The sequence below is a fragment of the Vigna angularis genome, chromosome 3 (genome assembly GCF_016808095.1).
Source record: "Vigna angularis cultivar LongXiaoDou No.4 chromosome 3, ASM1680809v1, whole genome shotgun sequence".
Lineage (NCBI taxonomy): Eukaryota > Viridiplantae > Streptophyta > Magnoliopsida > Fabales > Fabaceae > Vigna > Vigna angularis.
The window spans coordinates 34834723-34856735 of record NC_068972.1 but is presented as its reverse complement, the minus strand read 5'-3'; the positions used below and the strand labels follow the sequence as shown (position 1 = coordinate 34856735).

Sequence of the window (22013 nt, the reverse complement as noted above, 5' to 3'; positions counted from 1 at the left end):
TAGTTGAAAAGAGGCATTAAAAATTCTTTGGTTTGATTGTAATTTTATTATATATGTTCTTTTACATATATGATTTTGCAATTTTAATTTTATTAATTTATTTTTTGGTTATTCGTAATTTTGATAATTTAGTTATCCGTAGCCTTATTTAATTTTTTTCAGTTTTTAAAAATTATTACCATCTCCGACTTTGTCCGTTGTTAAGGTTTTCAATTTTATAAAAAAAATTAGTAATATAATTCATTTTCCCAAATTTAAATATGGCATCTTGACTGTAACAAGAAAAAAAAGGATAATTGAAGTAAACGTTAAACAAAATTATAAAGATTAAAATTGCGAAGAAAAAAATTTAATCATCGATATCATGGATAATTAGAAATTAAAAGACTAAAATTGTTGAAAAGACAGAAACCATTTTTTTAGACATAAATAATAAAATTACAAATAACCAACAAATATTTATAGTTTTAACCCATATATTATATTTATTTATATAATTATTTTTACCTTCTAAAAAATATAATAAATATCTTACGTATTACCACTGCAGTGGAGAGTTGCGAGGTTCTATGGTTGAGGTACTCAGTACAACAAACAAACCTTAAACGATAACAATGGAACCCTTCTCTTTCAGCACCTCACACTTATCCGTACCCACCAACACCACCATTTTCTCCCCCAAACACCACCCTCCCACCGCCACCGTCACCACCACCACCATCTCCTTCTCTCTCAAACCTCCCTCAGACTCCAGTAACTCCGCCACCCCTCGCCGCCCCTCCAAATCCCTCAAAACCACTCCAACCTCAAACCCCCTCGCCAACAAGCTATGGCTCACAAGCAAACTCTCCCCTCCCCCTCCTCCGCCTCCGCCGCCGCCGCCCGTGAATGAAACTGAAACCGTCGCGGAAGATAGCGGCGGCGACGAGGGCTCGAATTCCGATTCCCAAACCGATTTCCGGCAGCCGGGGAAGATCTTCGTGGGGAACCTTCCGGCGTGGGTGAAGAAGCCTCAGGTGGCGGAGTTCTTCCGGCAGTTCGGGGCGATACGTAGCGTCATTTTGATCAAGGGGCACCACGAGACGGCGCGGAACGCGGGCTTCGCGTTCGTCATATACGACGGCGAGGACGAGGCGGCGGACAAGGCGGCGATGCGAGCTGTGGAATTTGACGGCGTAGAGTTTCACGGGAGAGTGCTAACGGTGAAGCTGGATGACGGTAAGAGGATGAGGGAGAAGAGTCAAGAGCGGGCGCGGTGGTTGGAAGGGAATGGCGACAAGGGAGAGTATCCATCCACGTGGCATGAGGAGAGGGACGGATCAAGGAAGGGGTTCCAGAAGATTCTGGAAACCCAGCCCGAGAATTGGCAGGCCGTTGTGACAGCCTTCGAGAAAATTAAGAAGGTTTATCATCTTCTTCTATACACACACATATAATTTATACTTGTATGTATATAAACTTCCTATATAAATAGTTCCTAAAGGGGTTTGCTTCAAGTTATGCTGCTGCATTATGACAAATTACATTCTCAAGGTTGTTATATATGTCTAAAAATGTTTTTGATAGGATTTAAGGATGCTAGGAATACATTTTGTATTTTAAAATACTTAAAAATGGAAAATTAAAAATAGATGTCGTAGTGGGGTTAGTTGGTAACTTTTACATTTCCATGGAAATATAACTTTCCTATTCTTTTAGTATAGGAATTCTTAGAATGTAGATTTAGACCTACCTAACTATGAAGATAGAAATGTCTCTTTTATGTTTTCCTCCACTAGTTTCTAATATCATCTTAGAATGGGAGTTTAGAGTTAATCTTACAAAATTGGCTTAGAAGACGAAGTTGTCCTCTATATTGTGTAACAGGTTCTTTTGACAGGAAAAAAATGTGTGAAGGCATGAGAATCCAGTTTTTCTGCAAATAAAAGATATCCAAAAATCATTTTTTATAATCTTCTAGCTAGCATGGGATAAATGTTCTCCCTATCACATTCAGAGGAATATCCATCAATTTAGTCTTCTCCCCCATACTCACCTACAACATCATAAATACTTAACACTTTTACCAGAGATCAATCCTTTCAAATATATATAAGCAAATAATTAGAGAGGACTTTGAGACATATTACAATAAAAATACAAGAAAGTGTAAATTTTTGAACCTCCATGTTCTAATTTGAAGAGATTCTTTATAATTTTTTTATTTAAAGGATTATGCAAGAGAGAGTAATACTTTTGTGATGAAATGGATGATTTATTCATTGGATACTTCTCTAGTTTTTTTTTTCAGTAAAGTGGATAAGTAGTTACTTGCAGAAGACACTTCTGACTGGACAGCTATTTCACTTTGAGGAAACTTTTTCCTTTTTCAATGACATCTTAAAAGTAGAACTTGTTATGATTTATAGTTTGTTGGCATTACAAGGACAAGGCATAAAAGTTAAATTGGTTGATTTTTAAGTTGCTACCTTGACTGACATTTTTACAATATGAAGCAGTGAAAACAGTAAAAATGACAGTAGAAAATCATGAAGAGTTATTCGGTGTTACTTTACATGCCTCTCAAAGTAGGAAATAAAGTAAAAACAGAATGTTTTCTGAAAACAAACTTCCCACAATTGTAATTCGCAAGGTTCATCCATGAATTATGTGTCTTGTGTACATAAATAATAACACAAGTGACATTGGTAAAAGTGATATTAAAACAAGGGGGCTTGAATATGATGGTTTAGAAATTAAAGAGAAAATTTGATATTAGACTCAAATGAATATGGAATTAAAGGTGCAGTTTCAAAGACATGGATATTTTTTTGTGGTATCTAGTTTCAATTTCTGAAGGGCAAATGCTAAGACATTTTATTTTGTATTTTTCTTGTTGAATAGGTGGGACTCTTGAGGGTAGCTAGAGAGGATAGATAATAGGTATCTTGATTTTCTTCAGTTATGCCAGCCTGTTCTGTTTGATTTTTCGCACACTAATGTATGCAGCAATATGTGTCTAAAGTCTCAGAGTTAATGATAAACATAAAAATCACTGAGACAAAGCATTATAGTAATGCTACTTTTTTTTTGTTATGGGTTAAAAATTATTGTTTACCTTAATTATTAAGTTTGTCTATTTCTTGTGTGAAATTAAAGGAAAAAAATGTATGTTTTAGGTCAAAGCCAATACTTTTAGATTTGTGACATGCTTCCTTTTATTTTTAGAAAAGGTAGTAACATTTTTTTGTGCATACCCATAAAGGTTGGAAGGAAAATTTTAGTGTGCCCCTTCTGTAATTTGAATTATAAGTATTTGTTCTTGGATTCATTTCTTTGTCATTAATTTTTCAGCCTGCTAGAAAAGAATATGGTTTAATGGTTAAATATTATGCACGACGAGGGGACATGCATCATGCACGGCAAACATTTGAGAGTATGAGAGCAAGGGGAATAGAGCCTTCTTCTCATGTGTATAGTAGGTAAATTCTTTAAATATTTTGCTCTAGATCTGGGTATAATTTAAATATCAACATCAGAAAAAATTGTTTTTAGCTTTTAAGCTATACCCACATTATGATTGTGAAGTGTTATCTTTTTAGAGATGAGCATGTGAATGCATTGACTCTTCTTTTCAAAGTTGAATATTATTGAATATTGATTGGGGAAAAAGAATATTTAACTGTTGAATCTCTGATATTTCTAATTTTCATCCTTCAAGCAGTTTTCTTGGTTGAGATTTCGCATCAACTGAAGATATAGTCAAATTATAATATATAAGTGAGTGCAAACCTCACTTTACAAATACTTTTGTAAGGATGAATCAGACTGAAAGTCCACTTGCTATGATGTATCAAAGCCTATTTTAATGAAATTTATTGGGTCTATCATGTCACCAAGTATTGGGTTGCTATTGAACTACCTCAAATATTTAGTTTCATGCTTGAGATGTCCAATTTTTGGTGTGAGATGGTGTTTGAAATTCCACATTGTTTCTTTTCTTTCTCTATATGAAGAGTGTCCTTGTTATCAGAGAAGTAACTTTTCATCAATACAAATTGCCTTTACTGTTTCTCTTTTGTTCTCTCTCTCTCTAGAACTCTAATACTTTCTTTAGGGGTTTTATTTGGAATTCTGTATTTGTTATGTTTTTCCATTTTTAATTTGTTCTTTGGTTTAAGGAGAGTATATCCCTATTTTTTTCACTCTTTCTTTTTTTCAAAGTTAAATTAACAAGCACAATATTTGCTGTTTTTTCTGACCTTAATTATTAATGCTTGTTAAATGTTTGCAGTCTGATTCATGCTTATGCAGTTGGTAGAGACATGGAAGAAGCTTTACATTGTGTTAGAAAGATGAAGGAAGAGGGCATTGAAATGACTATAGTAACATACAGTATAATTGTGGGAGGATTTGCTAGAATGGGCAATGCTGAGTAAGTAAACCAGATAAATTTCTCCCATTATTGTATCTTTTTGTTGATGTAATGTTTCTACTTTTTAGTTATTTCTTTCTTTCTTTTGGTCATGTACCCATTATCCTTATAGATTAAGCTATTAGGTGAAGTTATATATGGTGTTTTTTTTTCTCTAAATTGCCCCATTACCTTGGGCTTGCTGTATGGTTAGTACGCATGCCAACTTTAAATGTGCTGAATTTTTAAATTTTATCATAAATTTATGAACAATGTAGCCAGCAAGGTTTGAATTCAGACTACTCTGTTGTTCAGCTCTTATACCATGCCAAAGGGAAAAAAAATGAAAGGTGCCAAGGATGATTCTTGTGCATCTCGTGTGACTAGTCCAAAACTATCATTTTGGTCAGTTCAGTGCACTGGGATGAATCTTGAAAGGATAGTTTCTATACCATTTTTTTTCTTTTAGTGGAAAAGCATTGTATTTATTGTGTAATGGAGAAACTGAATCCAAACAATAAAAAATAAACTTTCAAAACTTGCAGTCAACTAATTCCAGAATGGAATGTAGCGGCTGATTGCCAATGGACCTTAGAAATACAATTCCTATTTTTGCCAGTTTTTAAGGAAGCCATAGACCTGTATAAACTTTATTGTGAAAGTTGTTTTTGTAGGTTAGATGACATCAGTAACTCCGTCATTTGTTTGGCCCTTCTACTTTTCCCCATAAAAGCCTGGTAAACTTTAACGTTGCAACACTTGTTGAACTCCCTTGGTCTTCTCATACCCAACCACCAAAGTGTGAAGATTGAAGTGTACTGCTACGGTTGGGTTGTTGTTTTTCTCTGATGTCTAAGTGATTGGATATTTTGGTTATCTTTGAATTTTCTGGTTTCTGTTTTTTCATACTTAAATAACCTCACTCTCACATTTCCTGGTGCTTGTGTGAAAGTTTTGATTAGTTCTATATGGGGAAATAATTTGATGGCCTGTTGATGAATGAGTTCAAATCAATGCGTCAGTTTGTCAGTTTGTATCTCAGGGAGATAACTAGTTGATGTTGTTTTGGAAGTGCTGCAGATCATTGGTTTAAGGAGGCAAAAGAGAAGCTGCCATCTTTAAATGCTGTCATTTACGGGAGCATAATTTATGCGCACTGGTAATCATTCATATTTCCTTCAAGGTTTCATTTTTATTTGCATGATAGACCTTTAATTGTATGTGTTGTAGGCATTGGGTAGAACCTTGCTAAATGGAGAATTGTCCTCCAAATTTACTTCTCATTTCCATTTTTTTATTGTGAAACCTTTAGCTGGGAAATAAATATTAATAGGTTTAATTAAATTTTTAGTCCTTAAATTTGGGGTGAACCCTGTTGTGGTTCCCCAAATAAAGTTGATTTTTATGTCTCAAGTTTGAAAAACAAAATGGTTTTAGTACTAAATAATAAATTTGAGGGACTGAAAACAGTTCTAAAAAAATCATTTTAGTCCCTCCAATTTAGTATTTAGGAACTATAACCATATTTGTTTTATGTTTGAGAGACTAAACTGATTTCTTTTAAATGGGAACCAATATCAGATTTATCCTAAATTTTGAAGGACTATAAACATAATGTTAGTATCAATATTTGCCATGACAAAATTTGCTGATCAAGTTGTTAATTAATTCAATGTTAGGTAAAAATTTGAACAAAACCATCAATTATTCACTAGTGTGTTTAATGTTTCTGTCTATTATTATTACATTTCTGTTTCTGTAAATTTCCAATTTGTGTTCATTTTCAAATGATTGCCGTTTCTATTCAATTTTCTTCCTTCGTTTTTCTCATTGTTTTTTATATCCTGATACCTTTTATAGTCAAACTTGTAATATGGATAGAGCTGAAGCCTTGGTGAGGGAGATGGAAGAACAAGGGATAGATGCTCCTATTGACATATATCATACCATGATGGATGGTTATACAATGATTGGTAATGAAGAAAAATGCTTGATTGTGTTTGGCAGACTAAAGGTATAAGCTCCTTTGTAGTTTATCATTTTCATCACCGTTACTGTAGTCTTTCTAGTTTCTACTTTTGGCATGTTATGTGTTTATTTTTCTGTCATCATTTGTATCTTTAAAAGAAAATGTCTCACACCATAAGAATGTTGAATACAATAGGATGACCTAAGCATAAAACTTCCAGATTGTGTACATCTCTGTTTCTCAACACTTACAGTATTGAATCAAATGATATTTTTGGACTTGAAATCTCACAAAAAATCTCTCAGCCAGCCATGCTTTTTCCACTCTCCAGCTCTGGGTTTTCACATCAGAGCAAGTCATGGAGAATCTTCACTCACCGTTGGTGGAAACCATTGTCAATTAGCTCCCTCCCCATGTTAGGCTGGGTCAGGCCTAGCCCAGATCAAGATGAGTGGGACTTGGTCAAGCTCAAGTCAAGCTTGGTCAGATTGGGCCGAGCTCAAGTGGGATCGATGTCAGGCTGAGTTGTGTCGGACCCATGTGAGGTTGGGTTTAAGTCAAGAAAGGCCTAGTTGGATTAGGTCTGAGCCATGTCAGGTCGTGTCAGAATGATTTGAGCATGATTTAGGCTGGGCCCCAACCTTGAAATTAAGTTACAAATAATGAATAATAAGGACCAATTTACAATTAATGTGAAATATTTGGGGATCCATTTGCAATTTGAAATATTTAAAGGACTTGTGCAATTATAACAATATGCAGGAGTTAATTGAAGTCTTATTTTAATGTTATAGTGGGTCAAACCCACTTTGGCCTTGATCCTAAACTATTGGGGGGCTGGGTCTTTTTCAACCCACTCATTTGGTGGGTTAATAAAAGAGGGCTTATTTTAGGAGTGGGTTTGATTTGATCCATGGACTATGAGTCAAATTGACAACTTCACTGTTAAATATGACTATTCAACCTGTTTTCAAATCTCTTAGAAGGTGTGTTTTATACTTAACTAAATCTCACAAAACTAGCATGCAAGATACGGTTTTGACTCACTTATATACTATAATTTAACATATTGGTAATCTATACCATATCTCCAATACACTCCCTCAAGTCAAGAATTAGACATATTGAGCATGAGAGGGGGTATATCTAGGTAGTCCATTAACATGTCGATACTGAGTGACAAGATATATTAACAAACCTTGTTATGATAAATTTTGATCTCATCTTAGAAGATGAGTTATAGGCCTAACTCATTACTAAACCAGCTTCTAAAGTGAGATTTACACTTAATGATATACTATAGTTGATTATGTCTATAGTTGATGTTAGATTTCAAACATAATAAATTTATTATAGATTTTTTTTTCCAGCTTGTTTCTCAATGAATTTATCTGTCGCTATGCAGATATTAATAGTTTTTCTTATTATGTCTGTAGTTTTTGAAAGAAAAAGGTGGTAAACAATTTCTAGAGAGTTATTGCATCAAATATACATGTTTCTTTAAGTTTTGTTTACACTAGTGTCTCTAGTTTTTTAAAAATTGTACCCTTTAATTTAGCATGTGTTATATTACTCACATAATCACTGATTTATTTGGATTTGGTATGTAAAACTGCTATGCATGGTTGCACTCTTCATTAAATGACGTCAAACTATTTCTTTGTTTTGATGAAGGAATGTGGTTTCTCTCCTTCAGTTGTCAGTTATGGCTGTCTTATTAATCTTTACACCAAGGTAAGACATAACATTCTACATTAATTGGATCATTTATATATTCAGTATTTACTACCTGATTTTGTTGCACACATTTTGCCATAAAATAAAGGATATCAAAACAATAGTGGGGGTATAATAAGGAAGTTAATATCTATCTATGAAAAGAATCTGAATTTAGAAATTGGCAGGCAAGAGTGGGGGTATAACAAAAGAAGGTATATTATCCCACCAAGCATAGCTCTTGGGACCAAGACCAAAATTGGCTAAGCTTATTCGCTCACTAGTTCCCTAAAGATATGAGTGCCCAAAACCTCATATTTTTGTCTTATCATGTGGATCATTCCAATAAAATTCACATTATTTAAGGCACCCTTCATATTGAGATTAGTATAAATTTCAAATATATGGAAATATCAATTATTTAATGATTTTCTAGGGAATAAAAAAATACAAGGAAATAAGTAAACTAGGAATGGGAAGCAGTGAGTGTTTGGATATTTGACAAGAGCTCTTAGGTTTAAACATCAAGCGTCAATCTACCAATTTGAACAGAAGTTGTTCACTCATGAAGAAAAATAAGCTCCCCTGCAATTATTAATCCATTTATTTATCTGTTAAGTAAGTCTCTTTTATCAATTGTTAATCCTCACTTTGATCCTTGCACTCTGTTATAATTAGTTTTCATTGTCATGAATTCTCTTTTGAAAACTATGAAAGTTCTGAGAAGTTAAACATTTTTTTTCTTTTAATTTTGTCAGAACAGCTTTTAAGACTGTCATACTATATTTGAAATACCATGATCCAATATCAATGTTTTCAATTCTTTATCAAATCCCTTGCAAAGCACATGAAATCAATACTTGATAGACAATTCATTTCCAGCTAATAAACTGTCCATCATGTCCAATCTGTTTATATTTGATACCCAATTTTGGTCAAGTAAGCAAATGTATATGCCATTAGTAGTTCTAGCTTGTTGATGCCTAATCTGTTTTATCTTTTGTTTTTCAGATAGGAAAAGTCTCTAAAGCGATGGAGATAAGCAAAACGATGAAAATGAGTGGCATAGAACATAACATGAAGACATACTCTATGTTGATCAATGGATTCTTGAAGTTAAAAGATTGGGCTAATGCATTCTCCATTTTTGAAGATTTTACTAAGGATGGTTTGAAGCCCGATGTAGTTCTCTACAATAACATTGTGACAGCCTTTTGTGGAATGGGTAATATGGATCGTGCTATTCGTATGGTGAAGCAAATGCAGAAGGAGAGACATAGACCTACTACACGCACATTTTTGCCCATTATACATGGTTTTGCAAGAGCTGGAGAGATGAGGAGAGCCCTGGAGGTATTTGATCTGATGAGGAGGAGTGGTTGCATTCCCACAGTACACACATATAATGCTCTGATTCTTGGCCTTGTTGAGAAGCGCCAGGTAACCTGTGGTTGATAAACAATTGTTTATTATAATAAACAAATGACATGACTTGGTCTTTACTTTTCCTTATAAAATATGTTTATTTATTCGATTTTCAAAAAATAAATAAATAGCCAAGGAGCTAACTGTGGTATACTAAGTACTTATAATGCTGTTTCTAGAAAGGATTTAGCTTGAATTTGTTTAGTATTAGTTCTTTCTTGAAGTTATGATAGCTGGAAACTTTTTTAATTCAATTGATTGCTATGAATTTAAAATTGGCAGAGCTGCTGCATGCACTGGCTTCCATTGCTTCTTACTGTTATAAGATTTCAACAATTCTGCATACTTGAAAGAATTGGGGAAACACTAAAATAAAGGCTAACCATTGACGATAAAAAGTGCTATCTCTTATTCATACTGAAGATAGCAGGTCCAAGAACTTATTCACATGGGCCATTTCTTACACAGATGTTCTTTAACACTAAGTCACTTCTGGTTTTTCCGAGTATTTTATTATTGCCACTCTTGGCTACAAAACAAAGTTGTTTGAAAGATTATAAGGAAAATTCTTTTATGAGAGGATATGACCTAAGGACACTGTTTGTTGAGAGAATACATTTCACAAAGTGAAGGGTTTACAAAGAAATGTCACTCTGTCTATTGCCTATTAGATTGTCTATATATCAGCATTTAAATGATTTGGCAACAAAAAAGGCACAACGCATTGATTTTTTACGCAAGATCATTGGTTTTTTTACACGGAGAAATTTCTATTTATAAGTATCTTTAAAAAGACAGTTGAAGCTTGCATGTTGATTTTATCCTTTGTCAGTACTCTTTAGCAGAGGTTGATACCATTTTCGTTGATATCTTCTGTTGCACTCAACTTAATATGCAAGGACTACTTTTCTTTTGAACATCTTTCTGTCTTACTATCAACAAATTAATCACACAAAGATAGGAAATGTTGATTTACTGTTTCAGAATCACTGGGAATTTGCAACCTGCATTTGGTGAAGATTGAATAATAGCAAATAAAATTTGAATCTTGTGTTGTACACGTGTCAATAGCTTCTATTGATTTTATATTAACATTCTCTGATAGTCATCGTCTAATTGTTGTACATATGTGTGGTTTCAATGTCTATTGCTTTCATGTTGACTTTCTCTGATGGTCATCATTTAATCATTGTATTGTACATACTCTTCACGATGTTGCTTTAACTGATCAAATCACTTTTAATCATAGGAACATTTTTTTTTTCTTGGTTGTGTTACTATGAATAGCTTATCAAAATGTATCATTATTTATCATCCAAACCATGGGTTGTCTAGATGAAACTATATTAATCGATGAGGATTATACTCTTCACGAAAGGTTGTCTATTCACTTATCAAAGTGTCTCTGTCTTAACAAGTTCTTGCTTAGTATGATTGGATTACAATAGATATACTGGGATGTTTCTGTTAGGTTTGTTGTTTTAGTGGTCATACATTATGTAACACTTTCTGTAAATAATGTTACATTTCTTGCAGATGGCCAAGGCTGTAGCAATATTGGATGAAATGAATCTGGCAGGCATTAGACCGAATGAACACACATATACAACTCTTATGCAAGGTTATGCTTCACTGGGTGACACTGAAAAGGCCTTTCAGTACTTTACCGCGTTGAGGAATGAGGGTTTGGAGATTGATGTCTATACCTATGAGGCATTGTTGAAGGCATGTTGCAAGGCAGGCAGAATGCAGAGTGCCCTTGCAGTCACAAAAGAAATGAGTGCAAAAAAGATTCCAAGGAACACTTTTGTCTACAACATACTAATTGATGGGTATGAATAAATTCCATCTGAATGAAAATTGAAGTTTTCATTTTGTCTAACATTTATTTATGTGTGTGTATTCTTGAATTATCATTTTATGTTGATATATTTTTCGATGTGTACGTGCTTGGAATATTTAATATTTTTATCCATTAGCGGCTTCACAACTTGCGCTGTATTCTAGTAACCTTGTTTGACTTTTTTAGTTGGGCTCGGAGAGGTGATGTCTGGGAGGCTGCAGACTTGATGCAGCAAATGAAAAAAGAAGGAGTTCGACCAGACATCCATACCTACACGTCTTTTATAAATGCTTGTTGTAAAGCTGGAGATATGCAGGTATGATGAATTTAACTTATTAAGTTTGTGATTACTTACTTAAAAGGGATTAAAAGTAAAGATACAAGTGTTTCATTCCTTGCATCTTCATTGATGTGTTTGGATGAACTTCTTCATAAACAAGTTTGGAAGAAGAAAATAAGAAAAAGAAGTTAAAATTAGCTTTTCCAAAAGTTTGTTTTTAGCTTATGAAATTTTAGCTTTAGAAAAAATTTCGTTTTTATTTTATTTTCTGTTTATTGCCAAGTTTATCCCTAACCACCTTAGGGCATGGTTTTGGATGGTAATTTATTTATATCACCTGTTAGTCAGTTTTTATTTTCTTCCTGCCAGAAAGCAACTGAGATTATCCAAGAAATGGAAGCATCTGATATAAAACCAAACCTTAAAACCTACACCACTCTAATAAATGGTTGGGCACGAGCCTCTATGCCTGAGAAAGCTTTGAGTTGCTTTGAAGAGATGAAACTAGCTGGATTGAAACCAGACAAAGCAGTGTACCATTGTCTTGTGACATCTTTGCTATCAAGGGCAACCTTTGCTCAATCATACGCATATAGTGGCCTGTTGTCTATATGTAGAGAGATGGTAGAGTCTGAGATGACTGTTGACATGGGAACTGCGGTTCATTGGTCAAGATATTTACGCAAGATTGAAAGAACAGGAGGGGAGCTTACAGAAGCCCTACAAAAGACCTTTCCTCCTGATTGGACCTCTCATAATATTCTTGATGTCACTAGTCAAACAGAAACTGCAGATCTTGAGATTGATGATGAAGATGAAGATGAAGATGAAGATGAAGATGAAGATGAAGATGAAGATGAAGAAGAAGATGAAGATTATAGTGCCAATGGAATCAATAAAGATGATGACACTGATGATGAAGATTATGATAATGTTATTTCATAGTCATACAGTTGATAGTTTTGAATTATGTATCGTAAAGGGAATCGGGAGAATGCCAAGATTGGTGCTAATCTTTTAGGTATTGAATTCTTTTTTTTTTCTTTGATAGAAATAGGAAAAATAGTAATTTTGCTGAACCCCTTTCCCAGCATCCAGAAATTACTGTGGATTTTAACTAATTTTGTATTCAATCAAAATCAAAAGATCTTGTAAGATTTATGCTGATTGTAAATAAATGTATAGTTGGTAATTTTATCTGTATAAAGACCTTATTTTTCTTTCATTTAAATTTTATCTGTAAAATTAATTTAAACAACATATATAATTTCAGTATGTGACAGGTTTGAAAGTAGGTTTAATTAGTTTATTTTTCTCAATTTGGTAGAAAAACTTGAAGTTGGAAAAAAATATAGAAAAAAAAAGTTAAAAAGTTACCTTATTCTATTTTTAAAAGCTACATATAATGTTGAATACCATTTTTTTAATTAATTAAAAGTTATATGTAAATTATAATTTTAAAAATAATTCATGTAAAATTCTATATCAATTTTTTTAATTACTTGTTCTCGTAACATTTAGGGATGATACTAAAATAATATAATCTCATACTTATAGTAAAATTATAAAAAAAAATAAACTATGATACCACTAGTTAACAATATCAGAAAACACATTTATTCACCAGGTACTAAAAAAAACTATTTTATGGTTATAAAAATATAAAATTGTCAACTAACAATGAAAAAGAAAATTCTTTTAAAAATTAGGCTTAATACCCTCTTTGGTCCCCAGTTTCAGTGGTTAATGTCAATTAAGTCTCTATTTATGAAAGTGCTTTTAATATGTTCAAAGTTACTAAAATTAGTATCAATTTTGTCCCTTCCGTTAACTACTACGAAACGGAGTTAACGCGTTGATGATGTGGCAGTAATTATTTGCAACGTGGATATAGCTTGTTGTGTGTGTGGTGATGTGTATGTTACTGATAGAAGTAACTCTGCTGTATTAAAGATTGGGTAGGGCAGTGATTTAGGGCACATAAAACACCAATAAGGGTCTTCTTCTCCATTACGCCAGAGGTCTTCTTCCTTAAATTTTTCTTCTTCTTCGTCTGTGTTGTTATTGTTTACGATTTGGATGTTTATGTTGAGTTGGCATTAAGGTTGTGGTTCGTGTTTCGCGGTTCGTGTTGGCCGAGTTCGTGTTTGCTCGTTCCTAGTTGGTTGGACAAGTGGTTCATCGTTGGTGGTTGTCTCGCTTTGAGCTTCGCGACGTATTGGCAATGTCTTTCAATCAAGGTTGTTCGTCTTGCTCATGGGGGAGCTCTGGTGGTGCTTCATCAAGGGGATTCGTTGCAAACCAAATATGCCATTATGGGGAGGTTGCTGTGTTGAGAGTGGCAAGAACAGTTAAGAACCAGGGGAAGCAATTCTGGGGCTGCCCTAATTACAAGGTTTGTAGTTTAATTTTTGTTATAAATTGTTTTGGTGATTAACTAAATGTTTATGGTTGGATACTTTGAACAGCGGACAAGAAATGAAGAATTTCAAGGATGCAACTTCTTTAAATGGCGTAATAATGATAATGTAGATGATGGTGGTAATATTATTGCTTGGCAAAGGAGAAAGATAAATACTCTGGAGAAATCTCTTAGGGGTTGTCAAAAAAGGGAGAAGATGTGGTTAGGGATGGTATGTTTGATGGGGTTGATGAATATCATCGTTGTATGTATTTTGTTTAGTCGTCCATGATGTGTTCTACTATGATGAACATCATCATTGTTTATTGTAATATGATGTTTTGTAATGAATGAGAAGAACAATTTGGCCTTATTGTCAAGAGCATATTAATTTGTGGTCTGAATTGAAATGTTGTCTGATATATACAACATAAGCACTGTGAAGTTTAATTTGAAATAAAAATAAACGGAAGAAGTGGTTTAAGCACAATCATGGTTTAAGCACATTCATGAAGAAGTGGTTTAAGCACCTCATAAGTGTAGATGAGGTGACCTGGACTGAAAAATATAAGTACAATATAAGTGTGACCTGGACTGAAAAATATGAGTACCTGTAATGTTTACATCCAAAAGATAAACTGGAAATGAAATTGGAAATGTGTACATTATAATCAGAAATTGGAAATGAAATTGACATCCAAAAGATAAACTGTCATTGAGATTTTAAGCATCCAAATACATATTGTAATTAACTACATACCCACATCACAGCTAACAAAATAGCCACTTCAAAATGGAGTTCAAAGTACAACTGAATGTTTACAAAGAAGCCTATAATGGCTGTAATACTTAAGCTAAAGTTGATCATACTGTGATGTCAATGTTCAAAATACAAGTGAAGTTGTATATAACTTCTAAAGTCCTGTTGTAGATTGTTGGGTTTGAGGTTCCTGACTTGGTCCTGTACTGTTCTGGGTTTGTGGTGCCTGACTTGGTCCTGAAGTTGGCTGGGTTTGAGGTTGCTGACTTGCTTCACATTGATTTGTTGGATGACGTTGTGGGCATGTATTTCTTTTGTGACCAAGTTGTCTGCATATGGAACATCTCTTACGAGTCCCACTTTGCTTTAGTTGTGTCTCATCCTTCTTCAGTTCCCAAGCCTCTAGCCTTCTCTTCTTTTTTGGTCTACCAGGTAAAGTCCTTTTAGGTGGGGGCAAAACATCAGGCTGATAAGTCATTTCCCACAGTTGATGACCGTTGACAGGGTATATGATTGGGATGTATGTTTCTTGGTATGTTGACCTTCTAAACCAATTTGGCACGTAGTCTTCCCCATTGATGTTTAAGAAATTCATTGCAGCTAATGCATGACAGCATGACATGCCTGTTAAAGTCCACTTTCTGCAACTACAATCCAATTGGTCTATGTCAACCACATACTTCTCACCAATCATTGAAGTGTGTCTGACCTCAAATATTTTATCTCCTGCCCAACTGCAATGACAACCAATTTAAATAACTATATATAGAAACAAAAATTATAACATGAACATTAAATCCAAATTCTTATGTGCAGATGTTGACATACCTAGGTAGCCAAAATTGAGTCATGTGCAATTCCTTTTGAAATCTTTTTTTTATCTTTGGGCAAAGATGACCTTCAAATGTAGTTATTTTCTGTCTATTTGTTGACCATCTCTTCATGAGATACAAACGAATGTCTTCCATCATTGTAATTATGGGCTTACCTCTTGCATGTAATATGACACTGTTAAAAGCTTCAGACATATTATTGACTAAGGTGTCACATACAGCTGTACCCGTAAACCTTGAACGTGACCAAAATCTAACATAAAAAAAAACAGTTACATATAATCAGCTAGGCAAACAAACAAGAAGAATGGATTTCAATATATGTTACCTTGGTGGAATTGCTAGCAAGTGTTTAAATGCATCTGGATTTACTTCTTTAATATCTCTCATCACTGCCTCCCATGCTGCAGGGTGTGTAGATGAGGCTGCCTTCCATAATAGACGTCTTAGAATTTGGCCAGGAAATTTCTTCCTAAAATTTGCATAAATATGGCGAACACAAAATCTTTGCTCCACACCAGGGAGAAGTTCTTGTAATGCTGGCAGAAGTCCCTATCACAGTTCCAAACATCAAGTTATACACGGTATAATACAAAACAAGAATATATAACAGCATTGGGCTACGTTACTTACTTTTTGTTGATCTGAAATAAATGTGTTAGTTGAACACAGCTCTACACCACCAAGATCATCAACGAGCAATTGTAAAAACCAATGCCAACTGTCCTTATTCTCCACTTCAACAACAGCATATGCCAAAGGACACATTTGGTCATTCCCATCTCTTGCAACTGCAGTTAACAACTCACCTCCATATTTTCCTTTTAAGAAACAACCATCTAAACCTATAATAGGCCTACAAGACACAAAGCTGTCTTTACAGGCCTTCAAACACACATACATTCTCTTGAATATTGGATTGTCCTCATTAGGTTCAACCTTGACTTTCACAGTTGAACCAGGATTAGACCGAAGCAACTCATTTGCATAATCATAAACTCTTTTATATTGTTCTTTAAAATCACCCTCAATTCTTTTTAAAGCCATTGCTTTTGCCCTACAGGTAGTAGACCTAGAAACACCAATGTTCCACTTCTTAGAAACTTTGTTTTGGAGGTTATATAGATTAATATTCGGATTCTCTTTCATGGTCTTTTCTAACCTCCCACTCAACCATTTTGAAGTCATTAAACAGATGTTAAATTCTTTACTGCATGTGTGCTTGTCTATAATCTTCCTCAGCTGCCATGTATCTTCAGCTGCCTTATATGCACAATATGCATACCATGAACATTTACCTTTTGCCCCACAACATCTGACACACACTCTTCTTTTGTCATTTTTGTAAACTTTTAACTTCCTTCCATTCTCTACTCCATACGTTCTTATAGCTTCTGTAAAATCTTTTTTCTCAGCAAAATAGGTGCCCACTTCCCATTGATATTGGTCCATACTTTTGGGCATTGAAAAAGAAATGAAATCACCATACCCATCTCTATCATCATCATTTGTGTTATCACTTTCAGCAACACTGTTCAAACTCTCAGATTCCCAATCACTTTCTGATAAACCTCGAGGTCCCCCAACTTCTATTTGGTTACTAGCTTCAAATACATCACATTCCACTTCATCTCCATCGTCAGTGGAGACATCCTGTTCAGACCCAGTCCAACTTCTAACATCATACTCATCAGCATGTACATCACCCTCACCCTGTCCATCCACACCATTACCATCTACCTCAGTCACTCCCTCAACTTGTACATGAGGCTCTACATAAGCCACTCCCTCAGCCTGAACTTGTACCTCGCCTTCTATCACACCATCTAGATCAGCCACTGCTTGAACTTCAACTTCTACATAATCTTCTACAGCACCATCTACTTCTGTCACTGCCTGAACTTCAACTTCTACATAATCTTCAACAGCAACATCTACATCAGCCACTGCCTGTACGTCAACTTCTACCTCACCTTCTACCAGAACATCTACATCAGCCACTGCCTGTACTTCAACTTCTACCTCACCTTCTACCACAACATGTACATCACCCACTGCCTCTACTTCAACTTCTACTTCAACTTCTACCACACCTTCTACTTGTACTTCAGCCTCTACCTTAGGCTCTACATTACCCACTGGTTGAACCTCTGGTTTACCAACCTCCATCTCAACACCCAATTCAACACTCTCTCTGCCAACTTCTGCTTCACCACTAGGTGCCACAATATCTGGTTGGGAAGAGTATTCCAACTCCAGAATATACTCAGGCTCACACACCTTGTGTATAACATAAACATGACCTTGACCATTCAACATAGCAATATTCACTACATGACATGCACCTTTGTCATCTAATAAAGGTTCCATACAATCTTCTAACACAGGACCACGACCCAATGAATACCACAAAGCCTTTACATTCCTATAACCCATCTCCTTAAGAATGCTTAATATTTCAAAATAACTCCATCGATCTGGATCAATTTTTAAAGTTGTGGTTTGACCATAGTGGTATCTAAATGTTCCATTATTCTCAAATTTCCCCGCATGGTGAAACACAATTTCAACGTCTGAGTTGGCCATCTAAACTAATATAAAAATTGTCTAAAGTTAATGATTGCTTAACCCAAATGTTATCTACCCAAAAAAACAAGTAAAACAAAGCAAAAACACTATTACAAAAGAACAATTACAAAACCATAATTACAAAAATAATCAAATATGGTCCACCAGGGGGGACCACAACCACAATGGCGCAAGAAAAAACAAAGGACATGCACAGATAATGGGGGACAATAAACAGACAGACCATAAACAAACTTTTGGGGAGGGGGGGGGGGACCATGGTGAAAGCAACCAAACACAGATAAAAGGCTACCGTAAACGCACCTTCGAATCGCAAATTTCGTAATACCCACACACGTCTCAACGCACCTTCCAAATCCAACGAAGATAGATGTATCCACGATTTCTGTGCTCGCAATCTTCGTCAGCGACAATGACTCTATCTACTCTCTCACACTTCCAATTGCCCTAATCTCGCGTATCAGTGCCCTAAATCAGATTTTCCCCAAATTTTACCCTACCCAATCTTTAATACAACAACGTTACTTCTATCAGTAACATACACGTCACCACACACACAACAAACTATATCCACGTTGCAAATAATTACTGCCACATCATCAACGCGTTAACTCCGTTTCGTAGTAGTTAACGGAAGGGACAAAATTGATACTAATTTTAGTAACTTTGGACATATTAAAAGCACTTTCATAAATGGGGACTTAATTGACATTAACCACTGAAACTGGGGACCAAAGAGGGTATTAAGCCTAAAAAGTATTAAGACAATAAGGAATTCAACTGTTCAATACACCATCACAGAATAGTAATTCTAATTATAAATCCCAAAAAGATAGATATTCAAAGTGAAAATATGAATTATAATGCAAGATCAATAAATTTAATTGATAGAAACTAAACGCACAACCGAACGAGTGGTGAATGTAAACTTCCGTCAATTAAATCAAGAATGGTAGATAAAGGTTTTTACCACTATCATCTCTATTATGCATCTTTTTCCATACTTGTATCATTTATTTTCATATAAAAAAAATATCATTACTGATAAAAATTACAACACCAAAATAGAAGGATAGACTAACATAAATTATAGTTATCATGAGAGTAATTTTTATCACATTATAAGTTTGAAAATATTTTTCAATAAAAGTCATAAACTCAAATAACAATCATATAAATACATGGGTTGACTCCACCATAAGGATCTCAATTTTAATGGTGTCAAACCAATCAGGCCAGTCTGCCAACCTTCCAAGAAAGAGGTAGGTTAGGTTACATATTTTAACCTGATTCAAAGAACTCATCTAGTCTAACTCGCCAATTCGTGTGACCACAAGACATGCTAACTCATTAAAAAATATACGTTTTTATATTATCCTTACTATTTATAATATATAAGTTTATATTATATATTTTTATAAAATTTACATATAATATAATATATAACATATACGTTTATATATTATATATTATCTTTATTATATTGTATATAAATATTATTTTAACTATACATATCATTAAAATATCTATTATCTCTTATTACAATCTAATAAACCTTTGAAATTATAATTAATAAATATTTTATCTTTTACTTTATATATTTAACTTTATGTTTATATTTTTCTAATTATTATAATTTTTAGGATGCCACATTCTCCTCACACACAAAAAATTTCGTCTCCGAAAATGTACTTACATGTAAAAAGATACGATTTCTTCTTCATATGTCTTTCTCTAATATCACTTAGGCTTTATTTACTTGAATGAATTTAGCGGAGAGTGATTGAGGGGATTTGAAGATAATTTGTTGTTGTTTACTTAAGTAGATTTGGAGGTAAGTAAAAATGGATTTGAAAGTAAAATTTGTGAGAATTGGTGTAGGATTTAATTGATGTGACTGATTAAAAAAATTTATTTCCAAATCCATTCTCACTTACCTTCAAATCCACTCAAATAAACAACAACAAAAATTATCTTCAAATCCTATCAAATCCCCTCAATCACTCTCCCCCAAATCCATTCAAATAAACAAAACCTTAAAGAGAAATACTAAAACAAAGTTAGTTAAATAAACACAAACCCTAAAAGACCATGCATAGTAGAAATAGAACAAACCCATTTCCCACAACTCCCTAAACACATATAACTAGACTCCACAATAAAAACAGTAAAAATATTATCCAGAACCACATAAAGACACATGACCTAGGGTGATACTTGAGGCTGTTATGAAGTAATTTAAGACTTGTTAGAGGTGTTAGTGGATTAAAATTTGTTATAGAAGAAAGGGGTAGTGATTTATTGAAGTTTTAAGGTGTTTTTATTGTAAAAATGGGGTTTTGAGTAGTAAGATTTTGAAGTAATGAATGTAAACAGTTTTGGGCAGTTGGGAGGATGATATGAGACCTATTAGGACTTGTCTAAGTTGTTAAGTGAGAAAAATATGGTGTAGAACAGTTGGTGTCATCTTGGGGTGAGTTCTTGAGTGTTTTTGGTCTAAATTGAGGTTTTACATGGTGATATTTTGAAATAGAATGACTGTGAGTATTTTGAGGTGTAGGAGTATGCTAAAAAGTGTATTTAGACTTCGTCATGCAGTTTGTAAACTGATACGGAGGTTAGAAAGTGTATAATTGAGTTTGGGTAGCTTATAGGAGAGAAATTAGGTTTTAATGAGTCATTTTAAGTTACAACAGTGTTTTCAGAGTTTTCACAAGGTTTGGAAGGTCTAGAGGCCTTTAGAAGTTGGGGGTAAAGTGTTCAGAGTGAAAAAATTGAGTCTTGATTTTACTAATAGCGTTGAGCGCTCAAACAGGACCCTAAGCGCTCATTTGTAGTGGCCAAGGTGCTGAGTGCCAGCCTTGGGCGCCCGAGCGCCAACCCTAGGTGCCCGAGTGCCACTGGGTGCAGTTGAGCATCATTGCACCTGTTTCGGGGGGTTTTCAGGGTTCTGGATGTCTGTTTTAGACGTCTTTAGGTCATTTTGGGGGTTTGGGACCCTTTCGGAGCTGTCGGTAAGGGTTTCAAAGCTGTTTTTCTTACCTAAATATGAGAATCAAGATGCCATGAAAAAATTGTATTTTTATGTGACTTTTGATGCCTTGTATGGGTGTTTCTGGTTGTTTAATGTATAATCCGAGGTTTCATGTGATAGTATGTAATGTTTGTGTGAAGTATATGTATGTGTGTGTGTATATATATATATATATATATATATATATATATATATATATATATATATATATATATATATGATTATGAGAGAGATATGTTGATGATGGATATGTGGTTGATTAAGTAAATGATTAATGGACGTAATTTCATGATTCTCGTGGAGATGATACATGGTGGTGCCTTGTGTTGTTGTTGTATGAATGTATGAAGCTTTGTATTGGTGGTTTATCCTGACACTCTTAATAACCCCAATTCAAATAGAGATGAATGATTATGTCGTGGAGAGTAGCAAGAGGTCTTAGCCTGATGGACCTTTCTCTAATTGGTAAAAGGGCGTTTGAGGACTAACCTTGTGAGTGGTAGGGTAAAACCTATTGGCAAGGGCTCTATAAAGCAGTAGAGGTCACCACAAGTGCAGGAACCACCATAGTTCGACATTCTGTATCCGAATGGTCAAGTCTAAGTCTGTGGCATGTTTAGGATGAATGTTTATTATGTGTGTAATATAATGTATAATGAAATGTTTATTGTGTTATGATGATCTGTTATACCACTAGATTATCCTTTCTTTGTGTTGTTTGGCATTGCTTTTCTCTTTCCAGTAATCATCTTAATAGTGTGCTTAGGAAT

At 34.4% G+C, this 22013-nt stretch overlaps 1 protein-coding gene across 1 annotated transcript; it reads left to right on the top strand.

Moving 5' to 3' along the window:
• The first annotated feature begins 533 nt into the window (after positions 1-533).
• On the top strand, positions 534-12851 carry LOC108326334 (pentatricopeptide repeat-containing protein At5g04810, chloroplastic). The gene is made up of 10 exons (XM_017559781.2): positions 534-1403; positions 3334-3461; positions 4274-4414; positions 5466-5552; positions 6254-6407; positions 8037-8096; positions 9090-9518; positions 11040-11335; positions 11533-11662; positions 11996-12851. Exons 1-10 carry the CDS (start codon positions 615-617, stop codon positions 12569-12571), a joined length of 2790 nt encoding a protein of 929 aa, XP_017415270.1. The 5' UTR covers positions 534-614; the 3' UTR covers positions 12572-12851.
• The last annotated feature ends 9162 nt before the right edge of the window (positions 12852-22013 follow it).